Source organism: Grampus griseus (assembly GCF_964374135.1).
Source record: "Grampus griseus genome assembly, chromosome: 7".
Taxonomy (NCBI): domain Eukaryota; kingdom Metazoa; phylum Chordata; class Mammalia; order Artiodactyla; family Delphinidae; genus Grampus; species Grampus griseus.
The window spans coordinates 54,441,262-54,467,685 of NC_139001.1; the positions used below are offsets into that span (position 1 = coordinate 54,441,262).

The 26,424-nt window shown below is 38.4% G+C and overlaps 2 protein-coding genes across 2 annotated transcripts; one reads left to right on the forward strand and one right to left on the reverse strand.

Moving 5' to 3' along the window:
• Positions 1–1,666: 1,666 nt before the first annotated feature.
• PLEKHA3 (pleckstrin homology domain containing A3) lies at positions 1,667–25,310 on the reverse strand. Its single transcript, XM_082658150.1, has 8 exons — positions 25,202–25,310; positions 21,315–21,431; positions 16,587–16,742; positions 13,928–14,064; positions 12,243–12,407; positions 9,083–9,126; positions 7,318–7,433; positions 1,667–2,962 (listed from the first exon to the last, which is right to left on the reverse strand). The coding sequence occupies exons 1-8, from the start codon at positions 25,239–25,241 to the stop codon at positions 2,835–2,837; spliced, it is 903 nt and encodes a 300-aa protein (XP_082514276.1). The 5' UTR covers positions 25,242–25,310; the 3' UTR covers positions 1,667–2,834.
• Positions 4,354–4,792, forward strand: LOC309825442 (small ribosomal subunit protein eS27-like). The gene has a single exon (XM_082658984.1). The coding sequence runs from the start codon at positions 4,406–4,408 to the stop codon at positions 4,658–4,660; it is 255 nt and encodes an 84-aa protein (XP_082515110.1). The 5' UTR covers positions 4,354–4,405; the 3' UTR covers positions 4,661–4,792.
• Positions 25,311–26,424: the final 1,114 nt, after the last annotated feature.

The window sequence follows — 26,424 nt, forward strand, 5'->3', positions numbered from 1 at the left end:
GCCAGGATATTCCCTCTGCGCCAAGTGGCAGGAGCAAACGACAGACCCAGAGGCACTTCATTGAATAAAAGTGAAGAATTGGTAGAGTCCAAATTAATGATACTATAATGTGTATGGAATCAGTATAAACAGCAATAAAATATTGCCATATTACAAGGATACATTTCCTGAGATCTTATGATAATTTCTAAACACTAAGTATAATAACACACAGTGGAAAATCTACAATTCAGGGTGAAGTTCCATGGCGACAGTCAAAATGAAGATACTTTATCTCTTGCCTTGGAATTTAAGCTTAAGCAATAGCATCCATTTCTGGACTTATCCTGATTAAAGATAACACAATAATTCAGTGTAATATAACAAAGTTCAAATTTGGTCCATTTACAAAAGAATTCTCATCAAAGTTGTTTTAATCATAGAAGTCTTGGATTCCCACACAACACAAACCAGGTGAAAAGTAAAGCAAGTACTAGCTCTGCTTAGAAGATCACTGATATACCAAGAGTCTCTAAATTTCTCAATAACCCCATGGCCTAGATAAAGCAAAACAAGAACCAATAGTTATACATTACAGAAAGTCCTGAAAAACTAAAATTCTTATGAAATTGTTCTTATTTGGTTCATCTTTTTCTTAAAATTCAAAAAAGTCAGGCACACTTGAAAATACACTGGGCTCCTCAAAACGCTAGGTTCCCTGAAGCTTTATAGGTTGCTTCATGCTACCAACTCACTGACCAAAACCTAGATGTAATTCATGATACATTGATATCCCCTAAAAAAAAAAAAATGATTTCACAAATGTGTTGGTTCCTAAGGGAGAAAAGGTGGCTCCAGTCACAATAAAAGCCATACTTAGGAATATAGCAAACTTTTTCAAAGGACCTGTTTCAAGGAGAAAAAAATGATATGAACCAGAAATAACTGTATTTTATTTTTTAAGGTATTTACAGAAAACTGTTCAGGAACTCATATTTTTTGATAAAGCAATAGAAAATGGATTTATTTTCCATGAGTTCAAAAGCTTTGTTATAGTGTTTTCATTATAAACATACTGGTTCAAAAAAAAACTACCAGAAAAACTCCCACAATTAGTACCACCTTGACCTTCATAGTCTTATCACCACTCATCCTTACTACAAAAAATAAAAAATAAAAAAATAGAAGGAGCAAAAAATCTGATTACTCGCTCAACATGAAAACTTACATTATCAAACTTTTTTCTCAAATTAGACATATGAAGTATAACATGAGCAGAAAGATTCTTCTTAATATAGTCTAATGACCTGTGTGCTATTTAAAATCACAAATACTTTAAGTAGCACAGAGTTAATCTAAATGTATATTAATGTATATAGATTGTTTATGTCCATTTTAAACATAAGGAAGAAAGCCTATAACTACAGACTTATTTCAATAAGGAAATACCAAATATTAATTCTTTTAAAAAAATTCTCACATAAACTTACAACAGAAATTTAAAATGAATAGGACGCACTATTCTAAGCTCACAGGCAAAAAAGCTAAAAATATGCCTAATTTGTGTATTTACTATGAGGTCCAAAGATACAAACAAAATCAAAGCAATAAAGAATATTATTACCACTTGATAAAGATTAGACAAACTATCAATAAATGTAAAAAATACAATGTATTATATGATGAGTTTGAATGCAAAAACCACATATTTATTAAACATATGATTAACTTAAAAACACCAAACCAGTTTGTTTTAAAGTGCTCCTCATCCAAAACCTTGGAAAAACCATCACTCCAAAGTGAACTGAAAAAACAGTTTACAAAGCAAACACTGACAATAGGTATGGACAGGCACTACCAAAAAATGCTATTTGTTCTTTAATTAAATAATGCCATTCTCAAGTTATGTAGGGCAGTCACCTTGACAGATTCCTTTTTTATAAGTATTCATAAATAAAAAATGTCTAGATAGTCTAAAGAGCTGCAAACATTAATACCTTACAACAGCAGCTTACGTCTATTTTCGGAAAAAAGCACTAAAATCCTCTTCCATTGCAAGTCATTTATTTCTCTGGTGGAAGTGAGCAAGGTCACTACAATATTAACCTCTTTTCTAGAACAATGTAAATAACAAGGTATACACATCTTAAATTTGGTAGGTCATAAAAGTTAGGATGCAATCATTTTTTCTGATGCAACAGAAAAATAAATAAGTAAAAATTAAATACTTTAACCCAATATTTGGTATTGATAAATCAGTAGTGTCAACTTCATATACAAAGGACAGCACAATCTTGTTTTTAAAAAATCCTCAATGTCATGGTATTTGGGGTAAAAATATTTCGAATATTAAATGTTTCCTTTTTGCTTAAAGGAATATAATACAAACACCATCAAGCTGCGACCGTAACTCACTTTCAGCTGGGGTAAAGTGACCATTTGGTCCATGGCACAAGTTACATATATCACACTTCTGTCAAACTGAAACCTTAGGTTTATAAGATTTCATGTTTATAAGCTACAATACACACTGACTAAGATGTCAGTCCCTCACAGTATTTTAGAAAAATATCTACATTTGTCCTTACAGATGTCAAAATGTTACACCATCATTTGTTCAAAAAAAAAAAAAAGATGCACATTCATACTGTGAAGTTATTAAGAAAATACTCTTGCAAATAAACTATATAAAGATAAAATACACTTCAAAGGTATGTGGGTTGTTTTTTGTTTGTTTTACAATATTCTATAAAGTGCAGAGAAATCCTAAGGGAAAAATTACTCCCTATAACATAGTTTAATTACAGCAGCTTTTGCATAGCAATACTTAGAGGAAGTTGGACACTTCCGTTTCCTCAGGAAGAGAAGGATGGAAGAGGATCTTCCGATTCAGATTTTTTTTTGGCCATAAGTCTGCTTTCTTCAGGAATGGTTGCTGATGCCAAATCTCCATTAAGTGTATTTCTGGAACAGTGAACAGGTCCTATTAAGAAATTGATTAAAAGGTTAAACATCCTATCAATATTAACTCCAGTCCTCAATGAAAGAATATTTCCTATTCAGGGACATGAAATTCCTGTAGCTTCCTGCTAACTTTTTGATCGTTTGTTTAAGAGTAAAAATGTAACTTTTCTAGTATTGGCAGTTGTAAGGAGAAACTTCAGAGTTCTTGAGAAATTTTGAAACTATCTGAAGGAGAGATACTTGTTTTGTTCATTGCTAGAACCAAGGTTGGCACACATGAGCAGCCAATAAGTATTTGCTGAATTGAATTTAGTCTTTCTTAACTATCGCTTTTCCAACCTGATCGTTTTAATGCTGTTGGTATCCTCCTCATTTTCTAGGCAAAGAAACCAAGTCCCAAAAAAGATTACAGGCCTAACCCAAGAATCACACAATTGGTAACAGAACTGGAACTAATTCAGGTCTTGCTCTTTTCATCACAAGACTTTCTTTTTCTTTCTTTTTTTTTTTTAATATTTTAATTTTATTGGAGTATAGTTGATTTACAATGTTGTGTTAGTTTTAGGTATACAGCAAAGCATCACAAGATTTTCTGAGGAAAGCTGACAAGGTATGTCACAGTGAAAGTTCTCATATCTCCATTTGGGATGCAGCTCACAAAACTATCACTGCAGCTGCCAAGTGAGCACATCAAACACATTGGCATGGTCCTATTCACTTTCACATGTACATATTTTTTTAATTTAGCATGAACATTTATCACTTTTATAATTTTAAAAAATCTAGTTAATAAAAGTAGAAGCAGCTCCATATCTCAAGAAAAAGAATATGCTGCAATAAAGACTTTCAACTAAGATTGCTAATTTGCAAAACATACTTTCTAAGAAAGAGCACTAATTCAGTCTCTGCTTTGTCAACTAACTGGGACACTAAACTTTAGGATAAACAGAAGGAATCTAAGGATAAAACTCTGACCTACCCTACACTTGCCAATTTTAAAAAGTTCTAGAGAAGTGAGATATATGTATGTATAAAAATATTAACACCAGTATATATAAACATTAATGCATGTATGGGTGTGGGTGTGTGTAACTAATTTTGTTACCCTCCTTAACAGCTAAATTAGGGGGTGTTAAGTGGAATATTTACACTTAGATCTTATAAAAACAGTTTTCAAAAATTCAGAACCAGGGCTTCCCTGGTGGCGCAGTGGTTGAGAGTCCGCCTGTCGATGCAGGGGACACGGGTTCATGCCCCGATCTGGGAAGATCCCACATGCCGCGGAGCGGCTGGGTCCATGAGCTACGGCCGCTGAGCCTGCGGGTCCGGACCGTAACGGGAGAGGCCACAACAGTGAGAGGCCCGCATACGGCAAAAAAAAAAAAAAAAAAAATTCAGAACCAGGCTCGCTAGGGGTGTCGCCTTAGAGATCTGCACGGGCTGGGCTTGCAAAAGGATCAACATGCCTTTGGCTAGAGATTTACTGCATCCTTCCTTGGAAGAGGAAAAGAAAAAACACAGAAAGGAACGGCTGGTTCAAAGTGCAAATTCTTATTTTATGGATGTAAAATGTCCAGGCTGCTACAAGATTACCACGGTTTACAGCCATGCTCAGACAGTGGTGCTTTGTGTAGGTTGTTCAACCGTGTTGTGCCAGCCGACGGGAGGAAAGGCCAGACTCACAGAAGGGTGTTCATTTAGAAGAAAGCAACACTAATGATCCACACAACTTCCTGAATTTGTGTTCTATCGCAGAAAGCCTTATCAGTTCATTAATTCCAGTTAATCTACCAAGATAATGTAATTATGTTTAATTTTGTAAGGTATACAACAGCACTCTCCTATTTTGGTGTCAGTTTTTCAATAAAGTATTGATTATGGGCAAAAAAATCAGAACCAGAGTGCCTAAAAGAGAAGAGAGCTAAGGAAAATGGCTGGCTTTGAAAGAATTAATTTAGCTATAACCAATGAAAATGACGCCCTTAAAAAAAAGAAATGGCAGGACTTCCCTGGTGGCGCAGTGGTTAAGGATCCACCTGCCAATGCAGGGGACACGGGTTTGAGCCCTGGTCCAGGAAGATCCCACATGCCGCAGAGCAACTAAGCCCGCAAGCCACAACTACTGAGCCTGTGCACCACAACTACTGAAGCCCACGCGCTCTAGGGCCTGGTGTCGCAACTACTGAGCCCGTGTGCTGCAACTACTGAGCCCACACACCTAGAGCCCATGCTCCACAACAAGAGAAACCACCACAATGAGAAGCCCCCGCACTGCAACGAAGAGTAGCCCCCACTCACCGCAACTAGAGAAAGCCTGTGTGCAGCAACGAAGACCCAACGCAGCCACAAAATTTAAAAAAAGAAATGGCATCTAAAGAAAAGTACAAGGCAGAATAGAACTCTTTCATAAGCTCTGGATGAAAAGGGTCATGTATAAAAGGCAGAAAGAGCAAGGTAAATCAGAATGTATGTTACCTGCCCCAGGTGACATTTTTTCCCATACTTAAGCTCTTTAACCATTTTCCTCTTTTTCTTATCACTTCCAAGATCTAGTAAATTGGCCCAGGAAAGTTTCTCCCAACCCCTTTCGACACTCAATCCTTTTCCTTCTTTCATTTCTTTACTCATTGCCCAACTTATATTCAAAATGATAATGAGCATAGTGTTCTATATCAATAAATAGATTAGTTCTGTAAGAAAAATGGGCATTAAAAAAAAAAAATGCAGACTTCCCTGGTGGCACGGTGGTTAAGAATCCTCCTGCCAATGCAGGGGACACGGGTTTGAGTCCTGGTCCGGGAAGATCCCACATGCCGCGGAGCAACTAAGCCTGTGCACCACACCTACTGAGCCTGCGCTCTAGAGCCCGTGAGCCACAACTAGTGGGCCCACGTGCCACAACTACTGAAGCCCAGGCGCCTAGAGGCTGTGCTCCACAACAAGAGAAGCCACCGCAATGAGAAGCCCATGCACCGCAACGAAGAGTAGACCCCGCTCGCCTCAACTAAAGAAAGCCCACACACAGCACCAAAGACCCAACACAGCCAAATATAAATAAATAAACTTATTTTTTAAAAAAATGCCGGGCTTCACTGGTGGCGCAGTGGGGCCTGTCGATGCAGGGGACACGGGTTCGTGCCCCAGTCTGGGAAGATCCCACATGCCGCGGAGCGGCTAGGCCCGTGAGCCATGGCTGCTGAGCCTGCGTGTCCAGAGCCTGTGCTCCGCAACGGGAGAGGCCACGACAGTGAGAGGCCCGTGTACCGAAAAAAAAAAAAAAAAAATGCCATCAACTTCTAAACATCTGAAAATGATCAGCAGTCCCCTTTAGAATCTCAACCATTTTCACGAACTTTACATTTCTCCTCTAATTAAACCTGTTTAACCTTCTGGTTAAGTAAAGCAACTCTATTTTATACAATGTTTTCAACATATTCAAATACTAGAAATCCAACACCATTGTTTAGTCCCATTTCAGCCACACTATAAATCAGCCGGGCTCTTCTAGGCCATCTAAAGAAGTTAACCACCATTCACCATGTCATTTCCATAAGGGAAATAAAATCTTGTTCCAAACAGCTGACTTACAAATAAACTCTTGGAACACAATCTGTTGCTTAATTGAGAACTGTATGTAATTTCTATCCCACATGTTTCACGGGCAATAGTAAAGACTCTGAAAAGCAAAAGTCTATTAATGGAGTTGTAATAATAATACCATATTTGCATTCACTGAAAATCATGGTCACTACTGTCGAAGTAGATATTCTGACTGACTTTCAAAGCTTTTTCTCTGAAGAGAAAAATAATTAAATTTTAACATAAATCACAAAACCTTTCCTAAAGGATTCAATCACAGTATGCTGACTCTTTAATAATAAGGAAGAAAAGGTACAGGAATAAATGTTATTATAATTCATCACCACCACCAGAAAAAATTATTGTCCTTGGCCATTTCAAATTCTTTAAGTAACAATGCTGATTTTTTTTCTTTGAACTTAGAACTTGCCTTTATTTTCCCCTAGAATCCTACCTACAATTTATGCTTTCTTCTAACATGTTTTTTAAATGCAAACACAATGGGAATATAAATTACTAAGAGATTACTAAAATGCAGTGGGAGTAAAAGATTTTGATATTACATATATAAATCTAAGATATGGTACTTACAAAGAGATACTTAGTACTTCCTAATAACAAAGGTGACTGTAAGAGGATATATGAGCTTCTGTTGATTGTGTGCTAGTTGCTTAGCTCTGAATTCACGGGCAAGTACAGTGGTCACTGTCAGTACCCTTCATTTCAACAATTACGGAGCCCCACACCAATTTTGCTGAATAGGCCAAAGGGAGAGACACAGCCCTTCTAACTTACTATCTGGGTCTTCGAGAGGAGCATCATTACAAGAGTCTGTATCTGAGTAGGTTCTTCGGCGCCTCTGGGAGAGTCGGTGAAGTGTAGACACTGTTTCTTTTATAGAGTGGCTACTCCTGCAAGTTAAATAAAAAGCATTAAATTTTAAGGACTTCAACAAATGAAAACACCCTCAACTGCAGTTTTCAATGACTTCTCTTTAAATGAAAGAAGAACTATTTTAATACCCAAAGTTCTATTTTAGCAACATTCTACTCCTTCAGAGGTCAGGCCACAAACAAGTCAAATCATTTAGAATCTAGTTGGTAAGCTGGGGAATACAGCCTCTGAGCCAAATTAAAAGGAAAAGAGGTACAATGAAGAAGTGATTTCTTTTATAGAGGAAGGTCCAGCTAGAGAGTAAACGTATCAGATGGTTAACAAGTGTTTAAAAACTAGAAGTTATGGACTTCACAAGTGCATGCATCTAGCGTCATCCACAGCCAATATAAAACAGCAGAGCAGAGGGGACGGGCAAGCAGCGTGGGAGCATGCTAGGAGCCAACTCACTGAGAGCAGCAAGAGCGGATAAAGACGGCAAATGGAGGCTAGGAAAACTAGTTTTAAAAAATCAGTCTGGAAAACCAGAGAACTAGAAAAATCAACCTAAAAAATTCAACACAGAAGCAAATCACCACCACTCAACAGCACCTCAACTACCACTGGATGACAGCCCAACATTACTGTTCTTAATGACAACTTTGATTCATCAAAAAAAAGAAAAAAGTTTTAAAATTCTTATTATATCTTATTTAATAAGGTAGAAAGGATAAAATACAGGTCAAAAAAATTCTGTCATAAAGATAAAAGTTTGTTAAAGGAATCAAGCTTTTATTTTTCTGGAAAATTCAGTTGATGAAACTCTTCATTCCCTGATAGGATTAGATACACACATCACTGGACTCCTCTCAGCCCGTGACAGTTCAATCAATTACATAACCATCAGAGGGAAAAATAAAGTGACAAAATAATAAGGGGGTTCAGTTAGCACTTTTTTTTCTTTTGGTAGGCACTCAATAGATGTTTACTGAATGAAAGATGAATTCTATAGTGCTTTACAATTTTCTAAAGTTTCACACATGTGATTTCACATAATCCTACAATAACCTTTTTTTTCCCCTACCCCTATATTAATGTAGAGAAATAAATGCTAATGTCACTATAATTTCAGCATTTTCCAAAGACAACCATAATAAGACAACCATAGCAACTTAAAAGAATGTTACCTACCAAGATAAATAGCCTGGGATATTGGCAAGATCTAGAACGTAAATTTTTTAAATGTGTTGATATGAATACATACTTTAAAATATCAATAGTTTTTCTCTCTTTTCAGTAACACCTTAGCTCCTATTATAACAACAGCTCAGCATGAATATATGATGCTATAAAAAACTGTAGTAAAATAAGCCTAAGCTTGGAGCCTTAATACATCAAAAATGGATTTCTATTAACCATCGTTGGATATAATTTACATCTAAAAAAAGTATGATAGCTGTCAAGGTGCTTACCTTGCTGACTAATTTATTCACTCATTTTTTTTCTTTACCTACTACCTACTGGGACCAGACCCTATACTAAGCACTAAGAGAAATAATGCTGAGCAAATCAGAACCAGACTTTGCCCATACAGAGTTTACATTCCACTTTATGTTAAAGACCCAAAGAAGTTCCCTAAGTAGGTATAATTCTGAGAGAACTTGGTCAGAAGAAAAGGTTATTTTACCTCTCTGAACTGCAAGAACCAGGGTGGCTGACAGAACGCTTCATCTAGAAATTTAAAAAGAAAATAAGCATAATTCATATATCAAGTAGAATAAGACAGCTCTAATATATTATTATTATCATAATTAACATAAATTTACTCAAAGAAAAAGATGGCTGGCCAAAAAATTTATTTTTTACAGACCCAAGTAACATTATTAGCACAATATCAAGCTTTCTCCCCAATAATTATTAACTGAAATCTTTCTCAACACATACAAAAACATGCTGGATTGTTTTCTCAATATTAAAAACTGAATTTTATAATATATATATAATATATGTGTTTGTATAAAGATATAAAAAAACAGTATACTTAACAAGTCCCCAAAAAAATCACACTATTTGTGATGAAAAGGAATATCCAGCAAGCCAGAAAAGAAAATAATCTAATAAATGTCTCTCTCTTTTTTTTAAAGGGCAGAGCTTCTCCTTACCATTCATTATTCAGGTAGCTATTACACAGATGTTCTAAAGTGTGGTTTTCATGGAAAACAGCATTAATTATTCAAGTCTTTTAAAAACTCAGAAGAGGAACCCTAAGCCTCAAATAGGTTTCTAAAAACATACACTTAAAATATAAATAAATAAATAAAATCTGAGTCAGCATAGTATTAATAAATATGACAAATACGAAACATAATTTAGATCTAACTACTCCACCAAAAAAACAGAGGTAGCCAAGTAGATTTCAATGCTTAGCAAAGTAGCAAAAAAAGCAACGTTTATATCAAAGGCTAAGGATGGTTGCTTTATATACAGGGGCTTAAGAGTCTTACAAGTGAGTCCAAGTCTAACAGTTATGTTACGTAAATGCCTTCTACAGTTGCTCTGAGAAATCCCAGTTGAAATGAGAACAATTATGACCCATCCAATTTGTAGTCCAAGGATATCTAATATGATTAAAATAAAGATGCAACTGGACATTAACATCTCCTTTAACAGAAATCACTTCCTTTAGGATTACTCACGCAGCAACACCCCCACTACAATTATCTGTGGATCAAAATGACAATTGTTTAAACTTCTATGATGATTTGAAATATAACTGAGTGCAAGTTAATTTAAAGAGGGACACGATGAGATAACCATATAAAGTAGTTATAAAGATCAAGTTAATTTTGGAATTCTCAAATTTTTCAGCTTCATTTTTCATTTACTCATGTCGTTAAAGAAAAAGAAAGAAAAAGATTTCCTCTTGAAGACTGTCTGACCTTACTTTCCATGCTATGTGTCTCCAGAACTATTTACCGTAAGCCACAATTTTTGCCTTATGTATGAAGTAAAACGGCACAGTGAGGAAAAATAAGTGGCCTCTAACCAGTATTTCCTAGATTAACTTATTGGATTTCTTGTAATGTTTCTACTGATAAAAAGTTTTAGTTTAAAAGAGACAGTTATTATAGCTTCTTATACATAAAATACACATATGACCTCTCTGGACTATAGAACATTTATAACAGAAGGCATTCTCCTCAGAAGTTCAATGAAGAAATTAGGCAGGTTTGAGGTGTTTTCATTATATTTGATTCTATAAAGTCCACCTTAAAAAAAATACAGTGTACTCCTTGTACATCAAGCTCAGGAACATAGCACTATACATTCATCTCAAAAGATCAGGATTTTTTGTTCAACTATACATGTTATTTAGCAGTCCACAATAAACCTAAAATTGTTCGAAAAAGCAACATTGTCAAACTGTGTTCTACTAAACAACACAGTCCTCTGAGTTATTAAAAAATAAACAAAAGGGTTCAATCATCAAATAAATTTCAGAAACACTACACACCACCTCTCCTCAGAGATTCATAATACACTTTAGCATAAAAGAGGTTCTAAGAAGTCCTACATCAGCAAAACCCAATTTGTTTAAGTTAACCTAGAACTTCCCAAACTAATCTGGCCATCAAACTCATTTTCATGGTATACCTATCTCAGAGGATGCTGTTGGTCCATCATAAATTATTTAGAAATCAATGATCTAGAGACTTCCCTAGTGGCGCGGTGGTTAAGACTCCACGCTCGCAACGCAGGGGGCCCAGGTTCAATCCCTGGTCAGGGAACTAGATCCCACATGCATGTTGCAACTAAGAGTTTGCATGCTGCAACTAAGGAGCTTGCCTGCCTCAACTAAGGAGCCCATGTGCTGCAACTAAGGAGCCGGTGAGCCGCAACTAATACTCAGTTGCACAGCAACCAAATAAAAAAAAATTTTTAACACTTTAGGAAAATAATGATCTAAATAAATTTAGGTAATAATCTTTACTAATTCTCATATGACCAAATTTGCTGTGGTGGTTAAGAGAACCTCAGAATAAGTTGTACCCTATTATTTCTGCCAACAAATAGGTCTGCTGGTAATTGCTAAAATAAGAGCCAGGTGGCATTCTTCATTCCACAAAAGAGTTCACAAAAACAGTTTGATGAAAAACATGTAAGGTTTCATCAAACCTCATCTCACCTCCAAGTTTCCCAAAGCATGCTAGGGCAAGTTTATTACCTTGAAAAGGACAATGAATCCATCACCCTTGGCAAAAAGAGTACTCCCTGTTCACAGTAATCAGAAGATAAGAACCTAATGTTAAGGACCTAACATTAAACAGGTTACATCTACCTCTGATGTAAAAAACACTGTAATTTACAGATGAAAAAAATGAAGTCCAGAGAGATTAAGTAACTTGCCTACTTGGAAGGTTCAAATCCAAATGCTGACTATAAAATACTGTTTCCCCTGTAACATGTTGTTTCGAATCCCTTACAGCTCCTCTAAAGATTTACTTAATTTTATCCCCTTGTGAGTAAATCTTCACCCCTTAGTGGTGTTTTTACCAAATAGAAGAGTGTTACCCAACCTTTTCATGTCACAGCACCCACAGAGCACTATAATATTTTCCTGACACACTGGGGTAAATGGCATAGCCCTTCCAAGGGGAGGGGATCAGGACCTTGGCTCATGTTGAGCCCATCAGCTGAGAGGCTCCCATACAGAATCTGAGTACAGTAAAAAAAAAAAATTCAACCTGTTGACTATTTCCCTCCTACTGCCAGTTTCCAGCCTTAAAAATAAACACAAAAACAAAACCACATGCAGTATCACTGGAAGAAAAACCAGAAATTCCAACCATTTGAACAGGAGAAGGTGACACAGGAGAAACTAAGGGATCCGGATGGCACAGCTGAAACATCTCAGGTTTAAACTTGGCATTCGCTATCTTCACACATTCCTCAAGTGTTGTGATGAATGTATTACACGTGGCACTAAGTAGAGAAGAGGCTTCATTCATGTTCTGAAAAATTACATGCAAAAAGTTGAACAGATTCACACACAGCTATGTGGATTCATGCACCACCTTACCATCAAGTAATGAAACATTACCTTCAATGGATACCTTACTAGGTTATGCTCAAATCTGTTTAAAATGCATTACCTTAGAAAATTAAAGCAATGCATGAATAAGAATTATCTGTCTCTCAGGTAAACAATGTATGAAATTAGACTCCAAGAAAAAAATAACTCTTGCATTTAAACGAAGTATCATATTGAAAAACTGTGTACAAAAATTTATCTTAAATAAACCTTACCTAGACTGTAAGTTTCTAACTATCAGAATTCCAAAGGTAATCATAGCAGTGGAACACCATGAGGGTCACTGAGTGCCAGGTAGAATTCATGTCTACCCCACGCACATTCCCCCATTTCTTCCTTGGTAGAATAAAAACTCCAAGTTCTTTTTGGGACAGCAGAGCGCCTTGCTCCTGAGGGATGAATATAGACTGGTCTAAGCCAGTCATGTCTATTCCATGACCCTTTGTCAAATACTCATTTTTCCTAGTTTTCATGGACCCAGACTAAAAAGATAATGAGAAGTCTGCTGGGGTTTCTGGGATTTTCATTCCCTGATAAAAGCAAAGGACAGCAAACTGAGATGGTCTCTCTCCACCCTGGCTACCCCACTGCCTCCTGCTTCTGTGCGCACTTGTAGTCACCTTGAAGGCTAGGGCATGAGGAGAAAAAAACAACACACCAAAAATGGCAGAGTGGAAGGATAGAACAAGATTGGGTCCCCGACACTGTCCCTGAGCCAATGGAGCAGATGTAAGGGCACCTGCCTGCAGAGAGCCTGTGGTGAAACAGCAAGTGCCTTAGGGTTTAATGTACTTGCATCTAAAGGCAACCTACCTCACCTAAGATTCCTCCCTAGTAGAAGGCCACAGAAAAGTAGGAAGATTTCTTGTCCCACTTCTCCCAAGTTAGGCAAAAGGGGACTGGGAACCAGGCTGGCCTTTCACCCGGAGAGCAGTAAGGCTCACTGGTCCTACTTCACCAGAAAGAATGAGCCTATTTCATAGCCAGGTTCTGCAAATCTGAATTTTGATTCCTACATCACTGCTCTGAGAATGATTCTTTTTTTAAGTTAGTTTATAAAGTTAAATTATTAACCCTCAGTAGTTAAGCTAGGACCTAATTACAAAAGAAAGAGAACAGCACCTGTCCAATGAACTCATGCAGTTAGTTTGGAGAACAAAGCTGGTAATGCTTCTTTCCTACCCCAACCATCAAATAATCAATTGGCTGCAAAGACAGGCCTTGATTCCTTGGACAAATGTGCTGCTTGCTGCTTTACTCTGGTTATACAGACATAGTCTAAAAGATACTACAAACTTCCAGATAGTCTACAGTACGAAGAGGTCTGAATAGCTGAGAATAACTCATTTTGAAAATGCTTCTCTGTCATCTTATGTAAGAAGTTCACCCACCATATGCTGCAAAGCATAATCAGACATGAAAGGATCATCTTGGATATACCTCTATGCTGGGAGATGAATGATTCTCATCATGGTGAACAAATTCTTGGATCGTATGAACTTGCTTCATTAGGAGGTCACAGTAGAGGCGAAGCTCAGACATTTTGGTTTTCAGAGATTCACTGGTTTCACTTATTTCTGAAAGGAACATATGCAAACATTCAATTAGACTATTTTCATACTTCAGAGGCAAAACAACAAAATGGAATCATTAAAAAGTAAGGCAATAGATATGAATACCTGTAGCTTAAGACGTATGAGACCTTGGAAATAGAATATAAGGTTTTCCCTGAGGAAACATCTTCTCTTTAGATAGGCGGAAAAAACTGGCTGTCATATGTCTGACATGAAGTTTAGGTAGATTAATTTCCAGAGACAGGCTGATGACAATGAATGCCTTATACAGGATATTTCCATTCCATTACTCATCTTTAATTTGATAAGCACTTGTATTTCTTTTTTTGTGAATTGGCTTTTCTTGTCCTTTACACATTTTTCCAGTTCTAATGTTTGGTTTTTCTCTTAGTAATATATAAATCGATAAATTTATAATTTATAAAAGTTCTTATGCATTAAAGATAGCAATCTTTCATCCCTCCAAAATACTGTAAATACTTTTCAAGATCTGTCAGCTTTCTTTCAGTTTTCTTTATTGTATTTTGGTAACAGAAGTTTTTAACTTATATAGTTACAACTGCTCTATATAAACATTCATTTGTTTTCTTCTGTTCCTTTCACAGCTTCATTTTCACATAGTATTGGTTTAAGAATTTTTTTTAATTAAAAGCCTATGTTCCTTTCTTTAATATATCCAGACAGACTAAACATCCAGCCATAATCTCAGCCACTCACTTACCAATACCTTCTAAACTAGATGTGTAAGCAGCAGAGGAAGGAAAAAAAGTATACACAGTAGATCCTGGTGCTTCTCCATATTCTTTGAGCCAGTGGCACTGCTTTGTGGTACTAGTCATGAAGCCCCTCTAGCCAGAGTAGACCAAAGCAGCTCTATCTGCCCATTTAACCTAACCTAAATTAATTTTTACCCAAGTTTAAGTCCATTCCTTCTTTTTAATTGTAGATATATATATATATATATATATATATATAAAACAAAGTGTACTATTTTAACCATTTTTAAGTATACAGTTTGATGGCATTAAGTACATTCACATTACTGTACAACCATCCATCTCCAGAACTTTTTCATCTTCCCCAACTGAAACTCTACACACTTTAAACACTAACTCTCCTTTTCCCCCTCCCTTAACCCCTAGAAATCACCATTCGATTTTCTGTCTCTATGAATTTGACGACTCTAGGTACCCCACATAAGCGGAATAATATTTGTCCTTTTGTGACTGGCTTATTTCACTTAGCACATATTCAAGATTCATCAAGATTCATACCATTATTCATAGCATCTGTTAGAATTTCCTTCCTTTATAATAAGGCTGAATACCATTTTATGTATATACCATACTATGTTTATCCATTCATCTGTCTATAAACATTTGGGTTGTTTCTACCTTTTGGCTATTGTGACTATTCATTCCCTGTTTTTTTTTTTTTTTTTCCGATGTGGACCATTTTTAAAGTCTTTATTGAATTTGTTACAATATTGTTTCTGTTTTTTTGTTTTCTGCTCGTGAAGGCACGTGGGATCTTAGCTCCCCAACCAGGGATGGAACCCGCACCCCCGGCATTGGAAGGCGAAGTTTTAACCACTGGACCACCAAGGAAGTCCTCATTCCTTCTTATCCTACCCTTAACCACACTCTATCCGTGATGTTCTTCCACATATTTGAAAACTGTTATAAATTCAATCCTTAGCCTTCATTTTTCAATAACCCACAATTTAGTTGTTTTCACTAATTTAAATAACTTCTATTGTTTTTAATTATAAAAGTAATACATGCTCAGTGAAAATTTTTGAAAATCAAAAATATATAGGGAAAAAAACTGCAATCTCACTACCAAGATATAAATACTGTTATTATTTTCACATTATATCTGCATATAATTGAACTAATACCATAAATTATTTGCTTGGCTCTTTTTTTTTTCTTTTTGGCCATGGATGCGTAGCTTGCGGGATCTTAGTTCCCCGACCAAGGATTGAACCCAGGGCCACGGCAGTGAAAGCGCTGAGTCCTAACCACTGGACCAACAGGGAAGTCCCTTGCTTTGCTTTTGAACGGGCAATATCTGTAGCTGGTAAAGTCAAAAGTTACGGTCAAAGGGTATAAAGTGAAAAGTGAGTGTCTCCCACAAATTCCCTTTCCAAAGGTAACAACCTGACCAATTCTTACATATCTTTCCTGAGTTGGCCAAGGAGTGGCTATGTAATTTTGAATCCTGCTTTTTTCAATTATCACTTAACTTTGGGCATTTTCTCGTATCATTAAAATTCCTTGTAAACATTTTACTGGCTACATAATATATCAGCCTATGAAAGCACTATATAGTTTACTGAACCATTCCCCTAAATTTAAACCTTGGCAATGTTTATAAATTTTTTCACTATAATGAACATCTATGTACATAGATCTTCTACATTTCTGATTATTTCTTTGGGATAAATTACTATAAGTGAACATGACAATTTACATTTATGTTAAAGAAAATATTCTCACCACAAAGGAAAAATTTATAGTTACCTTTTTCTTTTTTAGTCCTAGTATCAGACAAACAGGCTTTGGAGCTCCCCAAAGCAACCAGCCACCTTTGTCTTTCAGCTGCATTCACTGCCTTCATGTAGAAATGCTGCTCTCCTGGAATGATTAATTCCATTCTTGTGTTGTCTGCTGAATGGACTACGATGATAAACAAAGGGAAAATATAGTCACGAACTCAAGTAATTTGTGGAGAATCAAATCATCACTTACACAGTATTAGATGTTTCAGCCCTAAAACAACAAACTCTGATTCAAGAGGCAGGCAGTGACACCTCCTTAAGGGGTATCCAGGGGTACCCTCCAAGCCACCATTCTCACATATACCCAGGCTGGCAGTGGTGTCAAAGTGGTGGTAGCATGTGAACAGAAAACAACAACAAATTAACTACTGAAAAGTGAGATCTAAGAACTCCCTCCCCTGGGGCCACCAGTACCCCTGTCACACTTATCACACTCTTTTTTACAGAATTTTACGTCAACCACCAACCTAAAATAGACCTAAATATAAAAGGTAAAACAATAAACCTTCAAGAAGATTTCTTAAATAGGACATAAAAAGTTCTAATTAAAAAAATTTTTGACAAATTGGGTATTACTGAAATTAAAAACTTCTGTTCGTCAAAAGATACCATTAACAGAATGAAAACACAAACTACAGATCAGGAGAATTATCTGCAATACGAAAACTCATTCAGACTATACGAAGAACTCCTACAAATCAATGTGAAAGATAGCTCAGTTTAGAAACTGGGCCAAAGACTTGAAAAGGGACTTCAAAAGAAGAGGATGTTCAATTGCCTAATTAATATCTAAAAAAATACTCAACATCATTAGTTATTGAAAAAAATGCAAGTTAAAACCACCATGAGAGGGATCTCCCTGGTGGCGCAGCGGTTAAGAATCTGCCTGCCAATGCAGGGGACACGGGTTCGAGCCCTGATCCGGGAAGATCCCACATGCCGAGGAGCAACTAAGCCTGTGTGCCACAACTACTGAGCCTGCGCTCTAGAGCCCGCCAGTCACAACTACTGAGCCCACGTGCCACAACTACTGAAGCCCGCGTGCCTAGAGCCCGTGCTCCGCAACAAGAGAAGCCACCGCAATGAGAAGCCCGCACACCGCAACAAAGACTAGCCCCTGCTTGCCCCAACTAGAGAAAGCCCGCGCACAGCAACGAAGATCCAACGCAGCCAAAAATAAATAAATAAATAAATTTAACAGTGATTCAATCCATTAGTGTTTAAAAAAAAAAAAACACCATGAGATAGCACTAGGTATAATAGAACAATTCAAAATCTTCAAATTGCTAATAGTAAGCTTTGGCAAGGATGAAAAGCAACTGAAACTCTCATACTAGTTGAAAAACAAATTGGTACAATTACTTTGGTAAACAGTTTGGCACTATCTGAGACAAAAAGTCTCTCCTTGATCAAACTTGTTGGGCTCTTCTGAACCCTCTGCTTGACTAGGCCCAATCTGGGGCTTCCAGCTCTGTCCTAGTAGAGTCCACTTTTAGCAAACATCCTGCTAAGTCAGTTTAGCCAGAATCCCCCACCCTCAATATCTGATCACCCTCCTTATCTGACCAAATTCCACTTCCCACCACCCCCAGGTAATAATATCTGATCACCCTGACCTGCCTCCAATAAGAATCCCGTTAGGTCTGTTTAATCAGAATCCCCCTTTACCTCTGAAGTTTCATCCTTGTAATTTTCCATCCACTGATTCCCCTATCCCGCCCCCTGCCACTCTGTTCCTTGGCTATAAACTCCCACTTTTCCTTGTTGTATTCAGAGTTGAGCCCAATTTCTCTCCCCTACTGCAAAACTCCACTGCAGTAGCTCCTATACCTATTCCAACAGACCTGAGTAAAGTCTGCCTTACTGGGTTTTTTTAATAATTTTTTTAAATTGAGGTATAGTTGATTTACAACATTATACTAGTTTCAGCTGTTCAACATAGTGATTAAAAATTTTTATAGACTATACTCTACTTATAGTTATTATAAAATATTGCCTACACTCCCTGTGCTGTACAATACATCCTTGTAGCTTATTTATTTTATACACGGTAGCTTGTGCCTCTTAAGCTTTTACCTCTATCTTGCTCCTCCTCCCTCCTCTCTCCCCACTGGTAACGCTAGCTTGTTCTCTACAGCTAGCTTGTTCTCTACATCTGTAAGTCTGCTTCTTTGTGCCTTACTGTTTTAACAAAAGTCAAGAATAGTATTTCCTTTAATATCCGTTAAAGCTGAATGTATGAATATTCAATGTCTCCCTTAGCAATTCCACTCCAGTTCTAGATATATACTGAACAGAAACGCATATATATGTTCAACAAAATAAATATATGAGAATGTTTATGGCAGCTTTACTTATTATAGTCCCAAAATGGAAACAAAATGGAAAAAACAAACAAACACCCATCAGTACTAGAATGGAGAGCCAAACTGTGGGACAATCACACAATAAAAATATTACAACACATCAGTAAGAATGGTGAACTGTTACAAAGAACGACATAGATGAATTTCGCAAATATAATGGTAAGCCAGACACAAAAGAAAACATTGATTTATTCCAGTTATATAATGTTCAAAAGCAGGCAATACTTAAATATGGTGATAAAAGTCAGATTAATGGTAACCTTTTAGAGAGATTAATGGCTGAGGTAACATGATTATTATCCCAGCATCTAGAATGCTGATAATATTCTAATTCTTGATCTGGGTGGTGATTACACAAATGTATTCACTTTGTAAGCATTCTTAAGGCTGAATATTGAAGATTTGTGCCCATTTCTGTATCTTATTCTTTAAACAAATAACAAGGACAACAATAACGCTGCCATGGCTTGAAAAAGTGCTAGAGTTGCCTTAAGAATTCTGCCACTAACAGTCTTTTAAATATCCTCAAGGTTGTCAAATCTTTGAACTCTGAATGTAGTTTGATTTCTGACAAGAGTCAGAATCTCATTTGGAATCAAATATGAAGAATAAGATGAGATAAAACCATCATTTTTTTTTTATATCTTTTTTGGCCGCAGTGCGTGGCATGTGGGATCTTACCCCAACCAAGTACCAAACCCTGTGTGCCCCATGCAGTGGGATCACAGAGTCTTAACCACTGGATGGCCAGGGAAGTTCCCATAATTTTTTAAAAAAATAAAAATTCATGCTTTGAATGTGCTTTTCTTGTGTGATTTATAAAAATAAAACAAAATTACACCTCATATAGTTCAGAGAATATGCAAGTAACAACGCTGAAGTGTTTCTATATCTTACGTAGCCATGAGCCCCTGTAGGGTGTAACACGCCCTTCTCTAGTGCTTTATTTCTTCCTTCAATTCTCTTTGAAGAATTCAATACTTTTCATTACCACTTTGTCTGATTTCTCCTACCTACTTGCACCCCACATATCCCAACCACACACACAAATGAATCAATGGTCCATGAAACCTTCCTTCATGAAAATTACAGCATGACTTACTGCTTTTTTCTCCCCTTTTGAAAAAGCACAGTATGGAAAAGGAGTGGGGAAGGTAACTTTACAATAGAGAAATCTGACAGACACTACCTCAGACAGGTGGTCAAGGTTAATGTCAAGAGTGGTATGTCAGCTCTCTCGGGTCCTCACTTCCAAGATGACGAAGAAAAGAAGGAACAACAGTTATGCCAAAAAAGAGCCATGGCCATGTGCAGCCTATTCACTGCACCAACTTCGCCCAATGCATGCCCAAGGACACCATTAAGGTCATTAATTAACACAGTAGAGGCCGCAGCCATCGGGGACATTTCGGAAGTAAGTGTCTTCGATTCCTATGTGCTTTCCCACCTGTATTTACATCAAAACTACATTACTGCGTGAGTTGTGCCAGTCAGAGCAAGATAGTCAGGAATCATTCCCGTGAAGCTCATCCCAGACGGACCAAACACTCCCACCCCAGTTTAGACCTGCGGAAGCTGCCCCATGACCTCCACCAAAGTCCATGTAAAGACTAAGTCCTTATAGACTGAAGAAAAACCATCCTCTCCAAAAAAAATATTAAAATGGAAATTATACATTGGAAAAAAAAAATGGTATCATGTTGACAGCATGTACTCCTGATGTGCTCTTCCTCCCTAAAACCCATAACCCCAGTCTAATCATGGGAAAAACACCAGACAAATTCGGATAGAGGAGCTTCCTACAATATTCCTGACCAGTACTCCTTGAAACTCTCAAGATCATTAAAAAAAAGAAGAAAAAGAAAGGAAAAACATCTCTATTACCCAGAAGAGCTTATTTCCAATTCAGCAAAGAACCAGAGTTTATGACTCTGAGTTCATACTTTACCAAAAACCTGCGCTGGCCTCATCATCTTTAGAGTTCAGCTTCCAATCTTTACAACACGCTTCAATGAACATGAAAGAAAACACTTGTAGACTCAGCATGGACACTAAAGTGGCATCCACAAGAAATTGCTTTTTCAAGTCCACATTGGAAGACTAGCACTAGTACTTCGAATTTCAATTCAAAGTATATTTATAGAGGGAGAAATATCAAAAATTGTGCCTAACAATGCTAAGTGCCACTTCTGAACGCTAAGGAGATAAATGGCATTAGAAGATCCCTTCCTGGTTAGAAACGCTTTTCTCCTCTTTTTGCAGTATGCTGAAGAACACTTTACTTACCTAACTACAAATTCATTTAATTCCATATATTCACTTACCTTTAATTTCACAAACTGCCATCTTTATACTTCCTTTGCTCCCTTTGCAAACATCATCTTGTGAATCATAGTAGGACAGGATTCCATTATCTAAAACAAACCAACGAGGCTGCCAACCTACAAAGATCATAAATAACAAAACAGCAATAAAAAAGTACTTTAATCACACAGAAAACTATGATTACAAAATTTACCATCCATGTCATTTCTTGGCTCTAAAATAACATTCTGACAATGAAAATCTTAATTGCCAAGATCTGCCCAAAATACTCTTGCATCAATCTCCATTTTGCTGGAAGAGATTTCTGGAGAAACCTCTAGATCAGAATAAATATGGGGAATAATACCTTTATTCTGGCTTACAACCTTCTCATTAACAACCCATCAGACCCATCTTCAAAAATAGCCCTACACACAGAAAACAGCCCAAACGCAATTGCCCCTTTCTTCTAAGGGAAACAGAGTCAGGTTATAACATAATGGAAAAAGCAACAGAAGACATGGATTCTAGCCCTAGTTTTGTTATCATTCTTTGTCCCAGGTTGAATAACCTGAGACGAATTTTCATCCCATTAAATATCAAAAATTCCCAGTCTCCAAAATGAGTGAATTGAACAAGAAGACCTCTCAAGTGCCACCTCGCCCTCTAATTCTGCAATGTGGCTTTCCTCTCTCCTATAAAATACTCCACCTAAGCCAACTCCCTTGCACACAGTGAGTGCTGAATGATTTACAGTCTCTCACACAGAAGTCGCATACCCTGTGGTGAGAGCATGGAGTCACCACTCCTCTCTCCTTGCCCTGCTGTTGCACAGCTCAGGCAGAAATGCTAGAAATTGAAATCATTCATTTAATTAGCATTGACTCAGTGACTACAGCACACAACTATCACAGACTTGGCTCTAATGCGAAGCTGGGGGTGATGATGTCTTTCCTTGAAGCTCAACTCCCACTCTTGCAAGCCATACTCAGTGTTCCCTGAAATCTTATCAAGCATGCCACTAATTTACAACAGTTCACTGATTAATAACATGGTGACCATGCTGGAGGCAGTGCGACTGCCCTTGTTCTTTCTGTGACTGTTAAATCACCATTCAGCCTGGTCACTTTAGACACTGTCTGCTATATTAATCAGTTCAGTTTTTCTGGGCCAAATAGTACCAAGACAGTGACAGATAGGGGAATCATTCTTACATCCTGATATAGACCCAGGATTTACCTCCCCAAAACGCTTTACCTATAACACTTTTGAAATGACAATGCTGAGTAATCATAAAAAGATTAACAGCAGGGAATGTGATAATACAGTTCAGAGGGATGGATATCCAAAACCAAGTTTCAGAGGCTAGGAAAATTCTTTTTACGAAACTCTATATTCCTTAATGAGGTCTAGCAAATTAGAAGGTAAGTTCTTCTGGTACATGAACTTTATCTTGTTCATCACTGAATTCCCAAAACCTGGGAAAGGTGCTTGGCACACAACAGGTACTAAAAAAAAATTTAATTCTCAAGTGATTGAATGAATGAATGATTACAGAAAACTGAGATATTGCCTGTTACCCATAAGAGTACAGATACACAGTATATCCATAATGTATTGGGCATGCATAGAAATGATGAGGATGGTATCTTTCCAAATATTAATTCACCTTGGCAAACAAATTATAAGAAGGTTATGGTGAAAATACACTCCTCTAACCCCAGTCTAGTGTGCCTACAGGACAAATTGTGATTTTGTAAGCCTGCATTATTGTGATTCAATATCTCTTTAAAATAAATATTGAGCAAAATGATTCATTTAGAATTTGTACCAACTTGAAAAGTGACTATAGTTAAGTATATTAATCTAAGACTGCTAATGATCTCTACATACCTCTTTGAAGAAATATTTAATGAAACAATCTCTAATTGATTCACACATATATATAAGGGCTATATCTGTGAAAAAAATGCATAGGTATTCCTTTTTCTAATACGTTTTCATAACACACATTCTTTTTTATCTCAAACTACCAAATGTTACTGAAATTCTTATTCTCTACAAAGGATTCTTAAAGCACACTGTCATCAAACTGGAAGGTTCCTTAAAGATCACTTAGTATGAACAGCTATTCATCCTTCTGACCTAAGATGAACTAAAATAATCAGCATGCCACTGAGCCAAATTTAAATTTTAAAAATAGAATTCTTCCAAACAAAAGATTTCATTTCATCAAGCTTCTACACTGCATACTAGCAGTTAACTTAAATGCTCTGCAAAGATTAAAATCTTAAGTACACAACATTAAAAGCTCAACCAGCTGGTGCTCAGCGACAGGAGATGAGAAAGAGGGCCACTAAGACCACATTTAGCTCCAGGAATAAATTTTGACTCATCTTAGTAATCACCCATTGCTCTGGGCTATGCATAAGATCCTCACATGACCTCCCAAGCCACTGCGTGCTTAGAATGTTTGCAATGAGATGATCATCTGCATCTCAAAGCAGAGTAACTACCATCTCAAAGTTAAACAGTATAACTGTTCTCACAACAGCCCTTGTGAAAATGCCTAATAAAAAAAATTTGCCTCGTTTTTTTAAATGTTTCCTGTTAAAACATACCAGTTACAGAAATAAAGTGTTTGACATTCTAATGCAAACAAAACATCCATGTATCATAAATGTTAAAGCATTCGCTGCTATAAATGTCTTTAACATTCCAACTAATCAAAAAAAAGAGACAATTATAGCTCAGTGCTTATGTCTTTAAGTGTTTATGTGCAAATTTTGCACAAGGTCAGATGGACACAAGTTGAATGTCTGATACAATTACTAAGGGGTTCAATACTTTTGGCAGAGTGAACAAGTGGGCAGCAAATCAAGACTGGCCTATTACACTAAACCAAGAAATCTGTTTGCTATTTAATCCTACTTTAAATCCACTCCCCTTCCTCTAATTTGGTGAGATCACAGAATTCTGGAGTTGGAAGACACCTTCAGGATAAACTAGTTGATCACCACTGCCCTATGAGACAGATCTTGAGAGGAAAAAGTGACTTGTCCTTACTGTTAGCTGATGGCAGAGATGGGACTACAACTCAGATTTAAGGCTCTTTTAATAAACCAGACTGTTGGTATCATGGAAAAGGGCCCTTCCCTGCTGGTCTCTCATTTCTACAGAAACACCTAGTTCTTTGGTGTTCTTCCTTTCAACCAACTTCATGAGTGAAACTGATTTGCCTGCTCCACCTTCTGTGTCTTGCACTTTCTCCCACAATTTCTCACACACTTACCTGAATACCAAAACATAAGGATAACTCATTGACAATCAACCCCTAAGAGAATATAATCTGGGAACAGCTTCCAAAATCTTGCTTGCTATGCTTGAACAACTTCAACGAAGAGAACTTTTAAAATAAACCGTGTTGCTAAGGAAAATTAAAAGAAACAGTGAAAAGATTTCCTAAAACGAAATCTTGATTTTAAAGGGCCCGTTACAGTCCTATGCCCCAACAACTCAGTTATCAACAAAATGCTGAATTAAGTGTGAATAAAGGCAGAGACTGCAGCAACACATGTAGAGTGACTAGGAATGGTTCCGGAAGCTACAGGAGAAAACAGAAGTATTATTACACGGGCAAAGAAATGGTCAGGTGCACTTCCCACCCTCAGGATGGTGCGCAGCCTCGAACTGTCCCCTGCAGAGGCCAGATGGGCACTTACAAGGGACGGAGAGAGCGATTAAGCCCGGGAACCAGACAGAACCGATTCGCTGTGAGGGTCCCCGCCGGCCTGCCGGAGGGAGGAGGAGCCCCTTACCCGCCTTCTCCGCAGCCTCCCTGCCTGAGCCCGTCCAAGTTCTCTCCCCGCCGCCCCCACCCCCACCCCGGTCAGTGGAGCCCTCATACCCGTGAGATAGTTGGTCCACTTGTACAGAACTCCCTCCATGCTTCAGAGCCCGGCGCCGCGCATCCTCCTGGCCTGGCGCCGGCCGCGGTGAAGGGGGAAACGCGGGGCCTGGGCAGCCCCTCCCGGCCCGCCCGGGCCCCTCCCCGGGCGCCCCCAGCCAGCACAGAGCAGCCCTCAGCCCGCGCGCGCTGCCGGGACGTGGCGGCCCTCAGAGGCCGGGACGGCGGCCGCCGCGTGGTGCTTGGGGGCCTTGAGACATCCCCGGGCGAGCCCCGAAGGCGGCGGCAAATTCGGGACCGCGGCCGGCCTCCCGCTCGCGCTCCCACCGCCCCGCTGCTCCCTTCCGCGCCCCGGCGCTCCTTCCTCCTCGCCCGCCTTCCTTTCCTCCCCCAGGTCTCTCGTTTGTTTTCATTGACCTCGACGTCGCTTTCACTTCCTGGATGAAAGGGGCCGGCTCGTCCCGGGAAACCCCTCCCCGGCGGCGGGGCTGGAGGAGCGGGCGCGCCTTGCTGCGGCTCAGCCCAGCCCGAGGCTGCGCGAGGAGGGCGGGTCGCAGCCGTGACTCCTCCTCATCCTCCCACAGGCCCTGGGCTGGCGGCCCTGGGTTCCCGCTCTCACCCAGAACGCCGAGCCTCGGACCGACGGCACCCCCGGGGCCTAAGCCTCAGGGCCCGGGACCGGCGGACTCGGACCTGGCTACGTGCGCAGCCCCGGGCCGACCCTAGGACTAGCCGCCCCCCTCCCCCACCCACGTCGCGCTCGTAGGCCTCTCAGGTTTTCCTGTAACTGAGTCTCAGGTCTTTCTGGTGGTTTTTTCAAAAAAAAAAAAAAGCCTCCTCTTTATGTTTCCTTCGTATCCTTCTCCCATTCAGGGGGTCCGAGAAATTATCTTCTAGGAAGTCAGTGTACATTGAGAGTCCCACCACGCCGACAAAGAATCTTAGCCACAACTTCATTTAGAATATAAAACACGGAAGCAAGCGTTGGACTTTATTTTAAAAATGGAAGTTTTCTCTAGCCTTTATGATTTTTTAAAATCCTGTTTGGAAATGACCATCCCCTTGTATAATTGACAGTAATTTTCAGATTTCTGTAATTTCACAAGCTTTAAGCAAAGCCGATATAAGCAGGCTCGGTGCTGCGGCTTTTAGGCTTTTAGCATCACTGAGGCGGATAACACCTCCCCTTCCAGAGCCTAATCCAGGCCTTCGCTGAGGTCCTT